The following is a 20,024-nucleotide window of genomic DNA, read 5'->3' as shown; positions in this document are numbered from 1 at the left end:
TGTTTGACTATACTTTAAGAATTGATTGTTTGCTCAATTTGACTGCATAAGAGTAGTCATTGCTATCAAAATATATATTATGATTAAACCTTCGCAAAATAATTTGTTTAGTGGGTCTCAAATTGCCACAAATTAAAATCGGGTTAAAACTATAGAGAAAGAAGATCAAATAATTCATTTTACTAATGAATTATAACAATCAATTTGCTTCACATCAATATCATTTTGCTCTGTTTGGACAATCCACAAGTGCTTTTCATGCTTCCATGTATGATTTAGGCAGTTTGTAATCTTTTCTTCGATAACGATTCAAACTAAAACAATTAATTTTTTTACGTTCTGTTTGATTTTATTTTGATGAATATAATTTGATCTCTCTGTTTATTATTTTCTCAAGGGTCTCAAGCTTGTCTTTTAGGTGTTGGATATTGGACAACTTTGTAGGATCATTCTCTCGAATTCTATTCGTGTAATAACTTAGATAGACTTTCAAAAGAAGGCATGTTTAAGTGTTCATACTTATAGGTTAAGCTTGTGAGCATTATTGTTGTCTTGCTGCCTGGGGTACTCTGCTATGCTGAGTTTTGTTTGTTCTTCAGCTCTTCGCTCGAGGTTTCGGTTTGTTTAGTTTATAATATACTTACCCACCAAAAACAAAATCACTTTGCTCTTTATTCTAAACAAATTCCTAACAATAATGGGGATAAATCTTTCTTCTAAATTGATTCTAAAATATAAATATATATTATTAAAAGTAATACTCCAGTTGTTAAACCATTTTAAATTATCTCATATATATATATATATATATATATATATATATTTAAAGCACTTTAAATCAAAACATATATAAAATTCCATTGTTGACATTCAATACGCAGAATTTAATTTGCATGCTGACTTCTTCAGTATCTACAATTCACAGCCTGGGAAATCAATCAAAATCATCACAGTAACACAGAACAAAAAATAACTAACGAAGATTATCAAGCACATTAATTGAAACGTAGAATCCCATCTACGTCAATATCATCAAATCAAAACAGTGCACAATTAGTGCTCAGTTCGGACATCTTTAACGAGCAACATAAATTAACAACAAAATTACAGATAATAAGCAGGATTCGAAGAAATCAAGCTATATGTACAACATCACGCAAGTTACTTAATTCTTGGCAACATACTATTAGGCTTTAGAAGTTGAGAATGTTAGCACAATTAGGGGTCAAATTTTGGGTCAAATTTTGAAGCCAGGGACTGAGTTGACTCCAAACTGGGTCTTGACTCCAGTCCATGTTCATTTTTGGAACTTGGAGCTCTAGCAATTCTGTCTTCCCTGGTGGTAATTGCAAAGACATTGAAGACCCTTTTTTCTCATCTTTTACTACTTTTTCATCCAAACTTTCTTCTACCATGATCACTTCTTGTTCTTGCTTGAGGATCATATGGGGTTGAGATATATCTATCGTTGGCATTAGTTGATCTTCTTGTTGCCCACAAAAAGAGATTGTCTCAAACGATGATGGTGGAGAAGGTGATGTTTGAATTGTCTTCATCTCTTCTTCCATTGCCCTTTGCTCCAGGACTTTCAAGGAAGTTGCTTTCCTGTATATCTTACATAACACAATGTCCTACATTGCACATGCATACAAAAATAAACATCTTTTTGAGACAGAAATTAAAAACAGTCTTACAATTTGCTGTAAATAATATTTACCTTCGGCAGAGGGCAACTATCAGGGAGCCGATACTCGTTCATAACCCAGTCGGTCTTCTGTCCTTTAGGAGCTCTCCCTTTATAAAAAACAAGAGTTTTTCGAAGGCCAATAATGCTTTTTGGACCGGATGAGCTCACAATTTTCCTGTCAGAGCCAGTGGCTTTCCAGAATCCATGTTCAGTCGTCCTGTTAGGCCTCCCTCCACTTCCATGTTTCCTGTCTCTTGGGACAAAGAAATACCACTCTCTCTCGCCAACCTTCGACAATCCTGAAAACAAATTAAACCATCAAAACAATTGACTCCAAGCCTAATCAAGTTGCATGATAAATATAAATATAAATATAAATATATATGTCTATGCATATATGTATTCACCTGGTAAGTCCCAAGGATCGTGGTGATAAATGTTCAGCAAACCGATAATATCATAATGTAGTTTTTTCCCGAACACCATGTTCTTGAGATAAAAATTGAGGAGTTCATCTTCAGTAGGGTGGAATCTGAAGCCTGGAAGTTTAAGCTCTGATGTCATGATATAATCAACAGGAAATTTGTTTAAGGTTGTGTGAAAAGTGAAAGTGCTGTTGCCGTATGTTAACACACACAGAGAAGGGGTATTATTTATAAGTTAGAGAGAAATAAGAAGAAAAAGACAGCTGGACCAAGTCATGAAACTGTGGGGAACATGGAATCAAAAGTCTCTTAAAAATTGCAAGATTGAAAAAGACTAAAAATTAAAAAAATAGTGGAACCCACGCGTTAATGGCACCAAAAAAATCCACAAAATTGTTTATCTGTGGCTAGTGATGCAGACACCAACACGTTTTCTTCAATTTTTGGACTTTTACTTGGAAATTTCGGGCAATGAAGGATTTTCCATCCGAGTAAAATTCTACCATACAGACAGTTTGATCGCTCATATTGTTGAACAATGAACTATACTGCAATTTCAAGTTTCAAACAAATAGAATAGATGGTCAGCCATTCATCTAGTCCACCGAATACTAAAAAAGCCCGTCAAGTCTATTACTGTTTCGGTTGAAATGGTCATAACAACGCGCAGTGTTCTTCGTTTTATTTTTTTCAATTCTTTGGCTGAGTATTGAGTTTCATCAATACAGTAGAGACGCCAGTGTTTTTGTCAGGAAATTTAACACAACTTCACTCAAAGAAACAAGGAAAGAAACAGAAAACAAACTTCACTGTAAGAAAAATATAACAGATCAATATCCGGTATTTCTATGGTTTTAAGGACCAATAATTTATTATCCCGTTTAACCAAAATTTAATAACCGGAAAAATCTTATTATTATTTACCGTTATAGTTTTTTCTGTTAAAAATATTTCTATCGAAAGAAATTATAACAATATATGACGATGAGATTTTTTTATCATTAAAATTTTTCAAAGACAAAAAATTAAATTTTTTTATCATTCACCGATTCTTCAGCTTCCAAGAAACACCACCAGGCAATTGCGGGCTTCCAAGAAACACCACCAGGTAATTGCAGGAGAAACAGCGAAATACTCTTTAAATTGTTCTTTGAGAAAGCTTTAGAAATTCATGGAATTTTTTTGTTTTTATGATGAAGATTGTTAATCATGCCGGGACGGGAGCTTATTGGAGTAATCAAATTAATTCAGTATGGAAAAATTGCATAAATCAATCACTCAAGTCTGAAGATGTATCCATCAAATCAAATTTTCTATGTTGGGTCAATTTGTTTATATTCCACAAAGTCTTCGGTAAAGTGATAACTATCAAAAGCACACAAAATTTCAAAAGCAAACTCCGCGTTGTCAGCAATTATTTTTAATATAATATCTATGGTTTAAAGAGATTCCTCATTTTAGTGGTTTGACTTGGAAGTCTTCTCCGAGGACGCTACCATGAAGTCTTTCTATCTAGGGTAAACCATAGGCTTTCTTAAGGATTCCGGTATCCTCTCTAATTTCTAATAGGCAAAGCAACTGTTTCCTAGTTTTTTTTTTTTAATTTTTTAAGTATCCTCCATGCCACTCCTGATCGTTAAAACGGCAATTTCTCAATCAAATTCTGTTAAAATTTAAGATAAACATAGATAAAATAAAATTATTTTTTTTATAGTTAGTGAAGTTTAATAATTAATTTGATGAATTTATTTATTTTTTTACTTTAAATAGTAATATATTTATAAATAACATGTAACGATATTTTATTATATAATTAAATATTTTTTTTATTTTTAATTTAAAATCACTTGATAATGTAATAATATGTCATTTTTTCTATATATAATTTTTTTTATTATATTTTAAAATAACATTTAAATGACCAAAAAAGTGAATGTAAACTATAAATTGTCCAAAGTGAAAAATAGATTATTCTTTCTTTCACCTTTATCTTCATTCACACACTACCACCAAAACTCTGCCACTGTCAAAGCAAACAACTCTACACACATAACAATCCAACCACCTTGGGCATAGTTGTTCACAAAAGATGACATGGGACATCTGTCGATGAAAAGAGTCTAACATCGGAGCAAGAGATCAGACTAATGTTATGACAAGTTTCCTAGTGAAAGGCAAGCTCGTGATATTTCTCCCCCACTGATGAATGTTGATGCCCTCATCGACTATGCTTCCTTATAACAAGTGTAAGTTCTAGTAATTGTTGTCTCATCTAACAAAATGGGATCATCCCCATGATGACTTTAATAGAGCTACCATCTAATGTAGACACTCTTAAAGCTCAACCTATAGATTTAGTCTTAAATTCCTCTCACATGTGTCGCCTATACTTACACATACCCAATTAACTTTCTTAAGGTTTGACTCCCATTAGGCCCTGATGAGGGATTTCCTCAAAACTAGTTGAATATCAATGTTACAATTCTCTTATGAACATTTTTTGTAAAGGTGAAGTGTATCCCCCTAGACTTGGCATAGACAGAACACGAGAAGAAGGAAGAGAATAACAAAAGAGGAGGAAAAGTTTTTGAGTTCTTGGAAAAGTTAATGGAAATGGGAGAAAAAAAGGAAAGAAAAAAAAAAGTATACAGTTAATTTTTAAAGGTATAATTGATGTTAATCATATTATATGATTTTATAAACTAACGGAAATATTATTTAACTAAATTGACACAAGAATGGGAAATTATTGTTTTTAAAGTTGAAAAATGAAAACTGTCATTTAGGTTTGAGTTGATTTCTTTTATATTTAAAACAAGAAATTTACTAAAAAAGACACAATTTACACTCACATTATTGATTAATTTCAATTTGCAAAAAAAAAAAAAAATAGTATATTAATTTCATGCGTTCAATTTTTTAGACCATTCATATTATAATTTGTATTTAAATTTCTTTTACATCCACATGTAAAATTCTTCGGTGTCAAAGATCTTAACTTTGTGATTTGGTAAACTTTTACTAGAAAAGTTAATCTTGATAAACCCTTGTTTTGGTAAACTTTTACTAGAAAAGTTAATCTTGATAAACCCTTGTTATATATTGATCAAGTTGATTTTTTAATTTGGTTTTATATATTGAAGTAATACTATAGAGAATTTCAAGCAAGTTTCCATGAAATTTCCTGGAATCTTCATGAACTAGGCAATTTTTTTTTCACCAAAAGCTTAATGAATGGTACTCAATCTAACACGGTTGCCCTTTTAGAGACAGTAGTGAAAGCTAAGTTTATAATAAAAGAACATTACCCTAATCATATTTTAACCCAATTTATATCATTATCAAAAGATTTCTTGTTTTGATAGTAGTATGAATTGTTTAATGAACTATTGCCCTTTGTTTGAATTTCTAATTCATCATCAAAGTAAAAAACTAAGATTATTTAAAAAAAAATAAAAATGGTTGGTGAGATATTCATTTTTATGAACTTACGGTCGAATCACAACACACTTATTATTTTTTATCTTAAATTTACGCGATTGAGTATTAAGATAGTATTGATATTGAATATCGTCTTTGAATTATCATCGAAAATGTTATACACTCAGAACTTTGAATTTAAATATCTATAATAGTAAAAAGTTTTACCTATAAATAATGGATCGTTGTATGAAATATGAAAAGAAAAAATAATAAGTTAGAAGATTTATCCAGTATCATATATTTAATATTTATATCATAGGAAATGGTATTGGTATACAATACATTGTAATATATTAATCGGAAACATTCAATATGATAGTCAATATACCATAAATAACAATTCATTCAAATACTAGTACGAGAAAAATCTTTATAATGTTTTAATAAGAATTATCGCTTTTAGACCTAACACTATTTTTATATGTGTATTTAGTTTTAAATATTTAATTAGATGATTTTAAATTAATAATAAGGAAATATATAATTATATTATGACATATTATGTTGATACTAATAATGAGATATTTGATTTGAATAATATTTTATTATCGAAATTGAAAAATTACTTTAAATATAGATTAATTAAAATATTACTAAATATAAAAATTATTATATTTGATAAAATTTGATAGGTATAAATAATTATTATGTTTGATTGGAGGTAATAAAATAATACTATGATATAATTTTATTTAAATGTTTTTATATGTAATTATTTTAAAATATATTTTATATTACTTGTTATATTGATTAAAAGTGAGCGTATTTTAGTTTTAAAAAATTAATAAATAAAATAAAATTATAATAAAATAAAAATTATCTTGATAATTTTTTAATATCTAATATGGAAGTGGTAATTAGAGTACTAACTATATCACTATTGATAATAGAATATTACTGTAATATTTTATTACTGATAAATCAAACAAAGTAATATAAATAATAAAAAATAGATGTTACGATCTCAAATACAAGATTTGAGACTTGGATCCCACATTGAAAAGTATGGTAATTAGTGTGAGGTTTATATGACTTTAGGCTCTTCCATCTCAATAGCTAGCTTTTGAAGTGTATTCTCCTAAGGTTCGTATCATTTAGTATCAGAGTCATTACCATGTCTCTCAATTGCAATGTGATATTGCAGTGTTCCCCCGAGGCTAGCAAGAAGCTAGTGCACAGTCAACTCGTATGGACATTGGGGTTACGGAGCGTGGGGTATAAATTACCAATAAAATCTTTTTTCACTGTAAACTAAATAGTCTCTAAATTAAATACTTAAAATTAAATGTGTATAATATTATTATGTTCAGATTTAGCTGTCAAAGATGGAGATAGGCATCCATTCTGCATCAATCCTCATCCTATTATAGGTTGGATGGTTAAAAATCAAAACAAATAATGATTGATTGCTTCTTGTGAGACAACTCAGTTTGAATCAAGACCCATTAATCGTAATATGAACAAAGATTATTAAATTTTAATTGAACAAGAGTAAGAGAAAGGGCAGATCGGCTCCAGTGGGAATTGAGAGTTGAGACTGGAGCTGTAATGGGCGTGCGGCGTGCACTTAGTTAGGTCAAGTTCAGGCGTGAAATTGCGTTGGCACCGTCATTTTGACTGCCACAATTACAGCTTTAAGGGTCCCAGATTACGAACAACTATCAACCATTCCAGATTAATATAATAAGTAAAATGATGTATCCATGCTTTTACTTATAATTTAAGTATATAGACGGTATATTTATATATAATTAAATAATTTTAAATTAAAAATAAAATAATTTTTAATTATATAATAATATATTATTTATATATTTAAATTATATATAAAAAAATAAATACATGTAATATTATTTTTACTCTGTAAGGTTTTCAATGGTTAGAAAGAAAATTTAAAAACCAATAGTTAATATGATTATAAATTTTTCGTAACCCTATTTTTTAATCTTAAGATGGGGAATGACTCAGGGAATAAATATAATTGTATAATAATAAAATTATATATATATATATATATATATATATATATATATATATATATATATATATATATATATATATATATAATTTAAATATCTAGATTATGTATTATTATGTGATTAAATAATTTTAAATTAGAGATAAAGTAATATTCAATCACATAATGATATATTTTTGTATACTTAAATTATATATTAAAAATATGAGCAATACTATGTGTACCCACTTTAGGTACACAAATGTATACACACTCATATGTGTCATCATATGATTGATTATTGTTTTATTCTTAATTCAAAATCATCCAATCATATGATGACATATATAAATGTGTACATATTTGTGTATCCAAAGTGGGTATACATAGTTTTATTGTAAAAATATATACACATAATATTGTTTCTAAAGAAAATTGTTGCATCGATACGAGTGATATTCATGCAATTATATAAATAAAATCAATTAATAAGAGTTGTTACATCAACATATATGGTAGTAAATTTGGAAACAAAAAACACAGGTATAAAATTCTATAGATATAACCTATAATAAAAAATATGTTCGTAAAAATATAGTTATTAAATTAAGATAAAGAAAAAATGTTAAATTATATGTACAAGTTTAATAAGATATATTTTAAATAATACGTTTTAAAAAATATAAGGATATTCGTAAGAATTTTAATATTTTCCATTGATTAAAATTAATAAAACATTTTAAATTATTCGATTAATCTTTTGTACTAGTAATACCCACATAATACATGACAAAGATTTAATCTCAACTACATTAACATAACATAGTCAAGATTTAAACTAAATTTGTAAACAAATAGTATAATTGAAGACTCAAATTATTGTCCGCAATACAAAATACATAAACAAACAATAAAAATAAAAAAAAGAGCATCATCCAACCAATAAAGATTATCGTTAATATCTATCAAGTCCTTTAGGTAATCCTTTTAATTTCCTTTTGATTCTACTAATATGAATGGGTTCCGAGTTTTGGTGTCATATAAAAATGTATAATTAGATATATCTTATAAGAGTAATATTATATATACCTATTTTGTAGATATATTTATATGTGTTATATATAATTAGATATTATTTTATCTTTAATTCAAAATATTTAATCATGTAATGACATATATAAATATATCAATACACATAATTTTATTGATCTTGTAAACATTCACGTGCATTTGAAATGACAAACACAAAATCATATTTTTAACAACTCTTATTAACAGAGATTAATAGAACCCAAAACCACATTCTTTCCATGTAGTTATCATCAAAAGTCTCAATTCTATTTCCATTAGGCCAAAGGACAAAACTAGATGTCATTGAAATAGTCATTTAATATGTGCTATATATAATCGTTTAATACACGTTTAATATGAAAAAAACATATAAAAACAAATGTTTATAATATTCTCTGTTCAAATATTTGATAGAATGTGTTTACAAATGATAAAATATGACCAACATGATAAAAAGGTGTATTTTAGAGCGTGCACACAACTTTTAAAATACATTGAATCAATAGAAGATTGTCACAAGAGCCTAACTTGATGCATGCATGCATCTTATAATTGATTATGCATAAGTTGTATTGAGATTTTCTTCATTGGAAGTGACATTTAACAGCAAGCACGTTTTTTCTCTAGGTAAAGTTGTGATAGATCCTTTTCGCCGAGACTTGCTTTAAGGGCCAAGAACTATGGAAGATTGACCTTATGGCCTCCAAGAAAAAGAAAGAAGAGAGAAAAATTGATTTGCCTTGCAGCTTCATGAGGACCACATGTCTACAATAAAAGGGTCCCATTGGACAAATGGCCCATTATGTTGGATCTTCAAAACCCAATAGTTCCTTTGTTGGGTCAGAATTGAAACTTATATACAACACTTAGATGTTAAAACTGGATCAAATCAAGCCCTGATTAACCCAAAATTTACTATAGTAGAAAACTATGTGATGGCTGATATTTGAAGTGTCACAGTTTGAATTGAGCCAATATCTCTGACCAATTAACATAACAAATGAGGTATGTGTGTATTTGAGGAAGGAAGAGACAGTAGAAGATGATACGTCAGTGTCAGATCAGTAGTAGTTGTTAGTTACAGCATTATTACTGGCTTTTTTAAGCAGTGAAATTGCTATCAGATTTGTCACTGAATCAGTAAAAAGTACCATTTCCCATACTTTTTTTGAGATGTTAGGCTCCCACTGTTTTAGCAATGGAAATTGCTTCCTTTCAAGTTTGATGAGCCCCAAGAATTGCTGTATTAGTATGAAAATCAGCAGTGACTCATCATCAGTCCACTCTCCATCTTTAAACTACAGAATAACACTGCTTTTGTGTCATAAGAGAAAATCCCTGGAGTGAATTTGGAGCCATATAGGGCCTAGTGACAATTTTTCTGAAGTTTTAATGAAACAAAATAAGGGTCATGCGTTTCACATTCAGGTTCATGTAATCTGGGGAAATTATAAGTTTCCTATATATAACATTCTTGGAATTAATTGCTGTCTGGGTGTTACTACTAGTACTAAATTCCTTGTTTCAAATGGAGTTTTGGTCCCCAGGGTTCAGTTAAAACTACACTGCTCCTCCAGTTGACCTAATGTCTTCTGGGCGGCACTCTGTGTATCATAATTGCTTAGCTAAGGCAAAGAGAAGGGGTCCAGACAACACAAGGCAAAAAGGCATACACAAACGGCACAAAATTAATCTGGTCCCCCACCAGTCTCTGTACTCACATTGTCCCAAAACCAGTACATTCTATAATGCTTATTCTTTTTTCTGGGGGATAAATGCTTTCTACAACTAGCTTTTACAGGCAGAGACAACAATACTCAAAACCCCATCAATTGTTTGTTTTCCCTGAAGTTTAATAACTTAAAACTTATCATTAGCTTCTATAAATATGTACCAGCCGTGATGAATGATAAATCGAGGTCTTTTTCAAAGTTTCCCAAGTGTCGTAACATGGCACAGTGGCAATTAGCAGAGACAATGCCATGCGGGCTGGGGCTTCACTGCTACAAGTGTGCTAATTCATGTAATGGCAATAGAAAAAGAAAGGCCTTGGCATGAATCATCAGTTTTTTCAGTTCCAAAATTTTCAGGTCGGCATTTGTCTTTATCTACATTGCTTTTGCAGTAGCATCAAAACAAACAACGTCCAGACTCCAGCTACAGTTCAAAAATCCCTGTCCCTGCTAGTAATGAGCTGTAACAGTACTACTCTCTCTGAAGACACTCACCCAAGACACTTTATACATAAATATTGCAAATGAAAACCCAGAATAAGACACCAATATTAGAAAAAACGAAGTTCACTGCCAATAAAGTGACCCCAATTGCAAAAATCATCATACACAGAAATAGTACCTTAAAAAACAGGCAGAACGAAAGGGGCAAATTAATAAAACCACCATGCAGGCTCTAGTTAGGGAGGAGGCAAGGCATATTTTTCCATTAGCATAAAGAATTAAAGTCTTATAATTTTTGGACTTTTTTTTCCCTTAATTTCATCAATAATCATTGTGCTTAATTGGAGATGCCAAAATGCAACGCTTAATCATCATACCAAACTAAATAATAATAATGATCTAAACTAGCTTTTTCTTCCTCTAAAAAGTTGCTTTTAACAAACAAAAAAGACCCACTTAATTTTGTCAATGTCTTGCAGTCATTCAAACCTTTCACATACCATTATGGTTTCATTCATGGTTGGTATATGACCCAAAATGAGATTAATAATAAATCAAAGGACTTGAAGTTCTTTTCCCCTAACTTTTTAATTTTTTTAAATTCTTTTTATCTTCATCTTCTGTTGATCTGTCTCTCTTTATAGAGCGACCTCAGTCTGCAAAGTTGTAGCATTAAACGCCACTTGCTGCTGTGTCTCAACCTCCCACATTGCCTTGGCTATGGCTCCATCATGCACAGGCACGTATTCCTAATAATCAACAAAACAGTGCCTCAGAAACTACACACAATCAAAGAGAAAAACATAATAATAAACAAACAAACAAACAAACAAACCTCAAGCTTTTGAACAAGTTCTTTAGCGTTTGGTGCAGAGACAATGATGTTGCGCTGAGAAGGCTTGATAAAACCATCATCAACGGCTTTGTCGATGAAAGTAAGAAGGTAGTTATAATAGCCGTCAACATTAAGCAAACCCACCTGCAAAATATTATTTAAAACCAAAAACAAAAACAAAGTTAGGGTTTTTAACCAAAAGTAAAACTTTTTAAGTGGCCTTTTGTGATGACTTACAGGTTTGTCATGTATTCCAAGCTGAGCCCATGTGATGACTTCCAATAACTCCTCCAAAGTTCCATATCCACCTGAAACCAATGTTGACATATATATATATATATATATATATATATATATATATATATATATATATATATAAAAGAGTTAAACACATTATTGATATTAATTTATTCTGAGGGGACAGAACAAGAATGAAGCGTTGGGCTTGAATTTACCTGGAAGAGCTATAAAACAATCGGAATGGCGGGCCATTTCTGCTTTCCTTTGATGCATGTCAGCTACCGGCCTTACTTCTCCAACCGTCTCACCAATAATCTGATGAAAAGTAGAATTTTAAACCCAGAAAACAAAAAAAAAAAAAACAAAAAATTGAAAATTTTTCAAAGAAAACCCAGATGAGATCTCTTTATCTTACCTCTTTGTTCATCAGAGTTCTTGGGATAATCCTAGTAAAGAAAAAATCCACAAAACACACATTTGGATAAGGGATTACATAACGTAAAGCTTGAAAAAATTATAGCTTTATGAGTTTACTTACCCAAGAACTTTTCCACCAGCATTATGAACAGCTTGAGATACGAATCCCATTAACCCAATACTACCTCCTCCGTAAACCAGGTCTAACCTTCTAGCAACCTTTACACACGCAAATATAATTACCAGAAGTTTCATGAATGGTGTAACATGAAAATAAAAACAGTACGTACCAGCTCTTGAGCTAGGTCAATGGCGGCATCACGGTAGCAGTTTCTTTTTCCTGTACTGCTTCCACAAAACACACAGACCCTCTTGAATCTTGAGTTCTTCACAACTTTTGCTTCCATTTCCATGCTTTTGGGTTGGCTTAGCTCAACTCGGCTGCTCTTAATGCATATAAAAGGGAACGGGCGGTAATATGCTACTACAAGTTTACAATATTTGACCTTGTTGACTAAAAAAGCAATTAAGTTCTTTTAAAATAAATTAGAAGTTAGAACTTGAAAGGTTGGCTCAAATTATTATTTATATAAATCTCAAAAATCAAGCTAGAAAGTAGACAGAGATGAAGTAAGACAAAAAGGCCAAAGCGACAGACAGCATAATAAACCCTGCACCGTGACCCATGCGAGACACGTGTCTTTATTTTATCCCGGATTCATCAAAATTTTCATATGAAACCCGGTAGCATTAAGCTTCATTACACAATTGAATCAAATAATTTTTGAATATTTTAAAATGTATTGATACATGAATTTACGCATGAGTCTTAAAACAAAGAAAGTAGTAAGCTATACAAGAAAAATCAATTATTCTATAATAAGAAATAGTATATCCTATAGTACAAAATAATATATTATAAATATATTCCAACTCCCCTTCAAACTCAGCAGTGTAAAAAGTTTATTTACTTCATTTGCTTTGCGTTTTGATAAGAACATCAAGTATTTTATCAGTAAAAGGTTTTAACAAAATGATTATGAGCAAAATGTCTATGAATCTCTCATTCATAGAGGCAAGCCAAAAGGGTGCCAAAAGGGTGTGTGGGAGACTATTTTTGGTAAATAAACATTCAATCATATCGAATATATTGTTCGTTTAAATATAGAGATTGAAACTTATATTATACAAAATTTATTAATTTATGTTAAAATTTAATCTATCACACTTATCTATCATTTAATTATAATATTGTTTTTCTTTCAATATATTCATCATAAGTTATTTGTTAGACTCATTATTTGGTTAGATATATTATCGTTTGATATCTAGATCAAATTAAATCTATTTATTTAATTTTGATACATTAAACCTGTAAATATAAAAGTTAAAATTTATATTATATAAAATTAACTTATTTATATTAAAATATAATTTATTATACTTATTTATTATTTAATTATATTATTTATCTTAAATACGAGACTTTCATTTCTAAGAAATCCGGTCGGCGCTGGCTCTGCGTGCAAATAATCAAAAGAAAGAAAGGAGAGCGATGGCTGAAGAAAAACTAACACGGCTCTTAATTTAGTTGAATATGAAAGACATGCACAGTGATTTAGTTATTGTTGAGAGAGACCCTTGTGGAGTTTTGGTCCGGAATGAGTCATTGTCTTGTAGTTGGGTGGTTAGGGGGGGATTATGATGGAGGCTATGTGGTTTAGCTGAATTTCATCCGCTGAAGTAGAAAGAATAATGAAAAGAGACAGAGAGAGCCTTCATCTAGCACGTTTCCGTTCCGTTTACTGCAGCCGATCAGTTCTGACCCCATTTAATTCTTTTACTCCACATATATCTTGCTCTCATTGTTTTCTCCACGTTTCGCAAGGAGGAATGACATTGAAGAAGGTGATAACTCTGCAAATTCTGCATGAGGACCCACCAAAAATTGCATGTATGATGTATCCAAAAGTTGTAAAATCTTGCCTTTGTAAAATTATCTGATGGTGACAAAGCATAGCAGGATTAGAGCAGATACATTAAAATTAAAATTTTGATTTAATGATTATACAACTGAGATTTGATATACTGAATATGGTTGGTTCATGTTAAAGGTTGATAATGTATGATATAATATTTAGAGGGTATTTGATTTAGATAATATTTTATTATCAAAATAGAAATATTATCTTGAAGATAGATTATTTAAAAGATCATTGGGTATAAATGATTACTATATTTGATAAAATTTGATAGGTATAAATAATTATTGTGTTTGATTAAAGGTAATAAAAGATTATTAGTAAATTATTTTACTTAAATGCTCTTGAATATAATTATTTTTAAATATTTTTTATATTAATTAAAAATAGATTTATTTTTGTTTCAAAAAATTAATAAATACTAATATAATTATAATAAAATCAAGATTATCTTGATAATCTTTAAATACCTAAGGTAAAGATGGTAATCAGATTACTATTTATATTATCTATCACATCAACATAAGTAATAGAAGATTATTGTAATGCCGGTTAGGGTAAATTAAAATTGTTCTGTAAGACTTGCATAAATCCTCCAATTGATACATGTTGGGGTTTGAGCTTAGTAATAAAGACAGAAAAAAAAGGTGTATGATGCATGCATGGGTGATCTGCAAAGTGATAACTCGTGGTACCATGTCTCATGTACTATACAGATACTATTCAAGTCCATAATTCATTTTATATATATATGTCTCCTTATAAACGGTGTGGGGAAGTTGTGGCAAAAGGCTATAATTAGGTCTTTGAAGGTGGCCAAGGCTATGGCAATGTACGTTTTCCACAGTTTACAAACAGTAAAATGACAAAGGCTACTGCAGTGACAGAGAGAGAGAGGAGAAGATGGTGATTGCTGGGTTGTTAATGCCCGTTAACATAGACGCTACTGGAACTGTTACTTCGTGTGTGTAGCCTAGTATTTGATTTAGAAAGAAAGTAGCGCAATAGCAAAGTGAAAATGGTTCTCAGAAGAACGGCGCAATCATTATCCTCCGCCGTCCATCACCATCAACTCTCTCTTCTTCAATTTAATGAACCAGTAGTTTGATGGTAGAATTGAAATGCTCTCTCTTCTTCTCATTATTAATTTAATGAGGTTCAACTTCACTTTCATTGATTGTAATCTATTTCCTATGTTTGCGTTCATTAATAAAATAAGTTCACAAGGACATTTGATCCAACGAGAGGCATAAGTAATTAAGAAGAGTTTTTGGGTGTTGATGGTTAACGGGTGCAAGAAAAAAGAAGGCAGAGGTGCAATTTGGTGATTACAGTGAATTATAGGGAGCATTGTGAAAAATCATTTTCCTAGACTGCAGTGCCAATGAAAGAATGTTTGATTAGCCACAAGCTTAGCCAATCATTAACCAACACATTGCATAAATTAACACTGCTAATTCTTGGGATGTGTTTGCACTCCACTCGGGATTGTTTAAAAAACAAAGGCTAAATGACTGTTTCCGCCCAAGGTTTGCTGTAATATACATTTCCCGTCCTATAAGTTTGAAATTTCAATTTTAACCCGTTCAAAAGTCTTGCTAGTAAAATCAATTAGCTTTAACTATAAAATCAATGAAAATACATAAACACCCTTTTGCTCTTATTTAGAAAAATCATTAAGCATGTAAATTACTAGGACAATGTTGTTTCGATTTTGTGGCAATCTCTAAGTTTAGTTATATCAAATGTGAATCACAAGATAATACACGTAAAATTTGAGTTTAGGGTGAAAATATTATTAACGGATATGTCATCAACAAATATAAGTGATGATTGTGGATGCGCGAGGAGAAAAAGTGATTGAGATGGGGACAATTAGTACATATGAGTGTGTGACTCAAACGTTTATTATATTGTTATCATTTTATTCACTAAAATGATTATCGTTAAATTGAAATATTATAAAGTTAATAATACCTACCAAAAACCTAATTGTTAGGTAACATTAATTTAATATAAATTAAAACTGAGAAGCATGTACCTATTATTCCAACTATGACATCAAAGATGAAATATAAAGTTCTTATATTCTTGTGTTTAGTGGAGAACAACCATTACACTAGATTTATAATCAAACTGATTAAGAAAAAATGATTTCCTTTAGACAGCTTCACTCCATCAAGCTTCCATGCACGAGTCGTGTTGAATTCTAGTGAGTTGTGATTAGTTTGTTGACCGGAGGAATCCATGAAAAATAAAGGGAGGTGGAGAAGGTAGGGAAACCCCCACTTTTTTTATGGGACATTTTGATCCATCCTCCCTCACAGTGCCCCAAATAACTTTGTTAAATCATGGGGAAAAAAAAAAGGTGGGGAAGGTGGGAAAGTCATTCACTTTCTTGATGGCGATTTTGGTTCAGGATTCAAGAAAGGTTCATTGCAAGGATCTCACTTTAAATTAATCTCTGGAGTTTTTCCTTATCCAAATGAGTCTTGCTAGAAATTAAGATTTCATATTGAGTTCCAAATATAAGCTATCGAAATAGGGTTTCACATTGGCCACTTATTTCGTCACCTGAGCTCAAAGTTAGCATCCAAATTAAAAATCTCTTTCTTCCTCGCGATTTGGTTAGCTTGCAAGAAATCTACTCGTTGCCTATCTCACCTCCTTCATTAGTAAGATAGGTTAATTTAGAGTTTATGATGAAAGGGAGGTGCTCTTTGTTGATCTTTCAGGAGTCATATTATAATGTCAAACTAACAATACATGCAAGAGTCGATGATCAACTACCGTTCAAATCCTTCTATAGATGGTGATCAGTCTTATTTGAGAAGAAATTGTTTTCTTTAGTTGATTTTTCTGATACTTTTTTTACCCCTTTACTACTAAAGTTAAATAATAAGACTTAGAGGTGTCATTTAAGCAAATCTTGGGTGAAATAAATACTAAAATCCCAAAATTAAACCGCCTTTCCGTCTTTTCATTTTAATATTCAAAAATTAATTCTTTTTCCCCTATATAGATCTTTCTCCTATAAGTTTCTATTGAATCAAATAATCAAGTATGTCTTTAGATTTGAATTTGAATAGCATATGAATTTTTAATTATATAAAAATAACAGTATTATACGTACCTATTTTGAATATATAAACGAATAAATATTTATATGTGTCGTTATATGATAGAATGTTATGTTATTTTTAATTTAAAATTATCTAATCATATAATAATATATATCAAATATGTACTAATTTATGTAGTAAAATAATTACGCATAAATTTATTGATATAAAAATAAACTCCAATAGCTTAGGAAAGTACACAACATCTTATAAGTTAGGTCTTCTACATGATAATTGATTCATGCAAAAAAGTAAAGGGAGTCAATTACTAAGTAATGAATCTTTTTAACCATTTTATGCTAAGCTAGCCACACTATATAGCATGCTCTTTTTGAAAAATCGAAGGCACTAGCTTGAGCTATTTCACTTTTTTTTTTTCGGTTGATTAATTAGTTAAATTAATTAAGATCATATAGTGGGGGGCATTTTCTCTTTGGAAAACGCTTTATGTCCACATTTTTCTTTGTGACTTCCACGTAAATCATCTTCTAGATGAATTTGGCACTATGAGTTTATCTTAACTACGTATTGATAATATTTGATTAATCATAAATCTTTCAAAACAAACAATATTAGGGTTTTTGAAGGTACCTCCAAACTTAAATATCACATTCAATTGACAAGTTTGAATATATTGGTATATTTTTAAATTTAATTACCAAACCAATTAATAACATTCTATTCTATGGTTGTAGAAAATATTAAAGATTCTGCCTAACACACTGAGTATTCTCTCCGCAATTATTTGATGATAAGAGTTAGCTTATTGACTTGGGGTCTTTCTTCTAAACTTGATTGTGTCTAAGATGCGACTTAAATCTGTCTGGCTACCTACCTTTTGGCTTGCTTAAGAAATATAAAAATTACCCGATTGATTACTACCTATTCTTATCTCAAAAAACCATAGAGAGACTACCTACCATCTCAAATTATTGTCAAATTTTGAGCTAAAAAGTGTGTCTTTTCATTGAATATTTTAACAATGTTTCGGCATCTAATGTAGAAGCACATGCCAAACCAATCAGGTTACAGCTACATATCAATTTCTTAATTGATTTCAACATTCAAAGATGAGTCAACAGCATTTAACTTTTCCTTCAAGCTTTTTGGAACTTTCATTGAAGACTTGTTATAATAAAATTCCTTGAACTATTTTGCATGAATGATGAACAATATTATATATAGTATGCTTCGTGAACTTCGCCGAATCCAACTTGCCTTAAATTAATTTAAAAGCAATAGCATCTTGCAAGTCCTAGTAGGAGAAGTCTAAAGAGATACAGATTTAGACTCCATGCATTTTGCCCGACATTATTAAATAACGAGAGTCTTTGTAATAGTTTTGGAAGCCTTCAAATTGGTGTCTTGTAATTCTTTGGTTAAAAACTGTCACTACAATAAATATTCAATTTAGAAATGAAATATTTGATTTTTAAGAACGAATTTTTTACTTTTAAAGACAAAATTTTTACCTTTAAAGATAAAAATTTTTGTCACATTTTATGAAATTTGTTATAGTGTCTAGCTGTGTTTTTCTTATTTTAATACATTACAACAAGATAACAATTAGACATTGGGATGCGTTGAGTTTTATTTTCTTGATGATTGATGTAATGAGGCTTATAAAGATTCATTTTTGTAGATCTTTGTATGGTATGACTTGTAATTTTATTTTCAATGCTGAGAAGCTGAGGGAGAATAATGTCTTCTATTCCAAATGTAATTGTAATTATTCATTCAACAATTTTAAGAGTCAATTGTTAATTTTAATTTTATTAATCTTAGGAGGAGACTTCCAATAAAATCTCAATGGAGATTCAAGAGAGTTTGCTAGCTTTGGTACACAACATGATCTCTGAATTTGAATTCCCCAAGATTCATGTTGAACAATTGATATCAAAATGAGTAGGAAGAGTTTGTTCATCCATCAACATTCGAAAAATTTTTTTAATCAAAAGGTTAACAAAACTGATAGAATATTTGTGAAACCCTGATTTATTTAGTATAATAGTTATAGCTCTAGTAAGTTTTTGTTGGTTTAGCGTATTTGGACATTAAGATAGAAGCAACCACCACTTACAAATGCTGATAGAACTAGTGTGGAAAGATTAAGAATTAGACTTCAATTTGGCAGGCTTATTTAAATTATTAAGCCTTTCTCTTGATCTTCAACTCTTTTTGGATTGACGTCAAATTGGTGGGATACTTTTCAGCCTGATAAGAACGGCCGAGCCCATCCAATTAGACCTTGACTATGATGGGCTTCTCATGTTTTGTGTTGGGTCAATGTCGATTTGAGATTGCAAAGAGGCTTATGGGTGAGAAGGGTGTTATCATTAAGTTCATTCAACCTGCAATAATCGCAGTTATATTTTTGCCTTAATTATCCCTTTTTCTTTTTTTTAATTTTTATTTCTTTCTCCTATCTCATTTGTTAATATTGTCACAATCGTTCAGGAGCTGATGAAGGTTAGAAAGGAAGATCTCAAGCTTATGGCTTATTTCAATATCATCCTCCAATAATCTCTCTCTCATTTTGGACATTAATATGCCAACAACCATGTAAGTCTTCATCAACATCTGACAAGAATTAGAATCGAGATAATTGTAAGATAATAAAACCTTTCA

General features: G+C 30.4%; 2 protein-coding genes across 2 annotated transcripts; both read right to left on the bottom strand.

Moving 5' to 3' along the window:
* Nucleotides 1-995: 995 nt before the first annotated feature.
* LOC123213276 (NAC domain-containing protein 6) lies at nucleotides 996-2,332 on the bottom strand. The gene is made up of 3 exons (XM_044632674.1): nucleotides 2,095-2,332; nucleotides 1,718-1,986; nucleotides 996-1,631 (listed from the first exon to the last, which is right to left on the bottom strand). Exons 1-3 carry the CDS (start codon nucleotides 2,249-2,251, stop codon nucleotides 1,194-1,196), a joined length of 864 nt encoding a protein of 287 aa, XP_044488609.1. The 5' UTR covers nucleotides 2,252-2,332; the 3' UTR covers nucleotides 996-1,193.
* An 8,677-nt stretch (nucleotides 2,333-11,009) lies between these two features.
* Nucleotides 11,010-12,909, bottom strand: LOC123213396 (cytokinin riboside 5'-monophosphate phosphoribohydrolase LOG5-like). Its single transcript, XM_044632827.1, has 7 exons — nucleotides 12,583-12,909; nucleotides 12,414-12,511; nucleotides 12,291-12,321; nucleotides 12,091-12,190; nucleotides 11,873-11,943; nucleotides 11,636-11,779; nucleotides 11,010-11,549 (listed from the first exon to the last, which is right to left on the bottom strand). The coding sequence occupies exons 1-7, from the start codon at nucleotides 12,703-12,705 to the stop codon at nucleotides 11,439-11,441; spliced, it is 678 nt and encodes a 225-aa protein (XP_044488762.1). The 5' UTR covers nucleotides 12,706-12,909; the 3' UTR covers nucleotides 11,010-11,438.
* Between the last annotated feature and the right edge of the window lie 7,115 nt (nucleotides 12,910-20,024).

This window comes from Mangifera indica, chromosome 4 (assembly GCF_011075055.1).
Source record: "Mangifera indica cultivar Alphonso chromosome 4, CATAS_Mindica_2.1, whole genome shotgun sequence".
NCBI classification, from domain to species: Eukaryota; Viridiplantae; Streptophyta; class Magnoliopsida; order Sapindales; family Anacardiaceae; genus Mangifera; species Mangifera indica.
The sequence above is the reverse complement of the archived record's forward strand: the minus strand, read 5'-3'. Positions and strand labels throughout refer to the sequence as shown.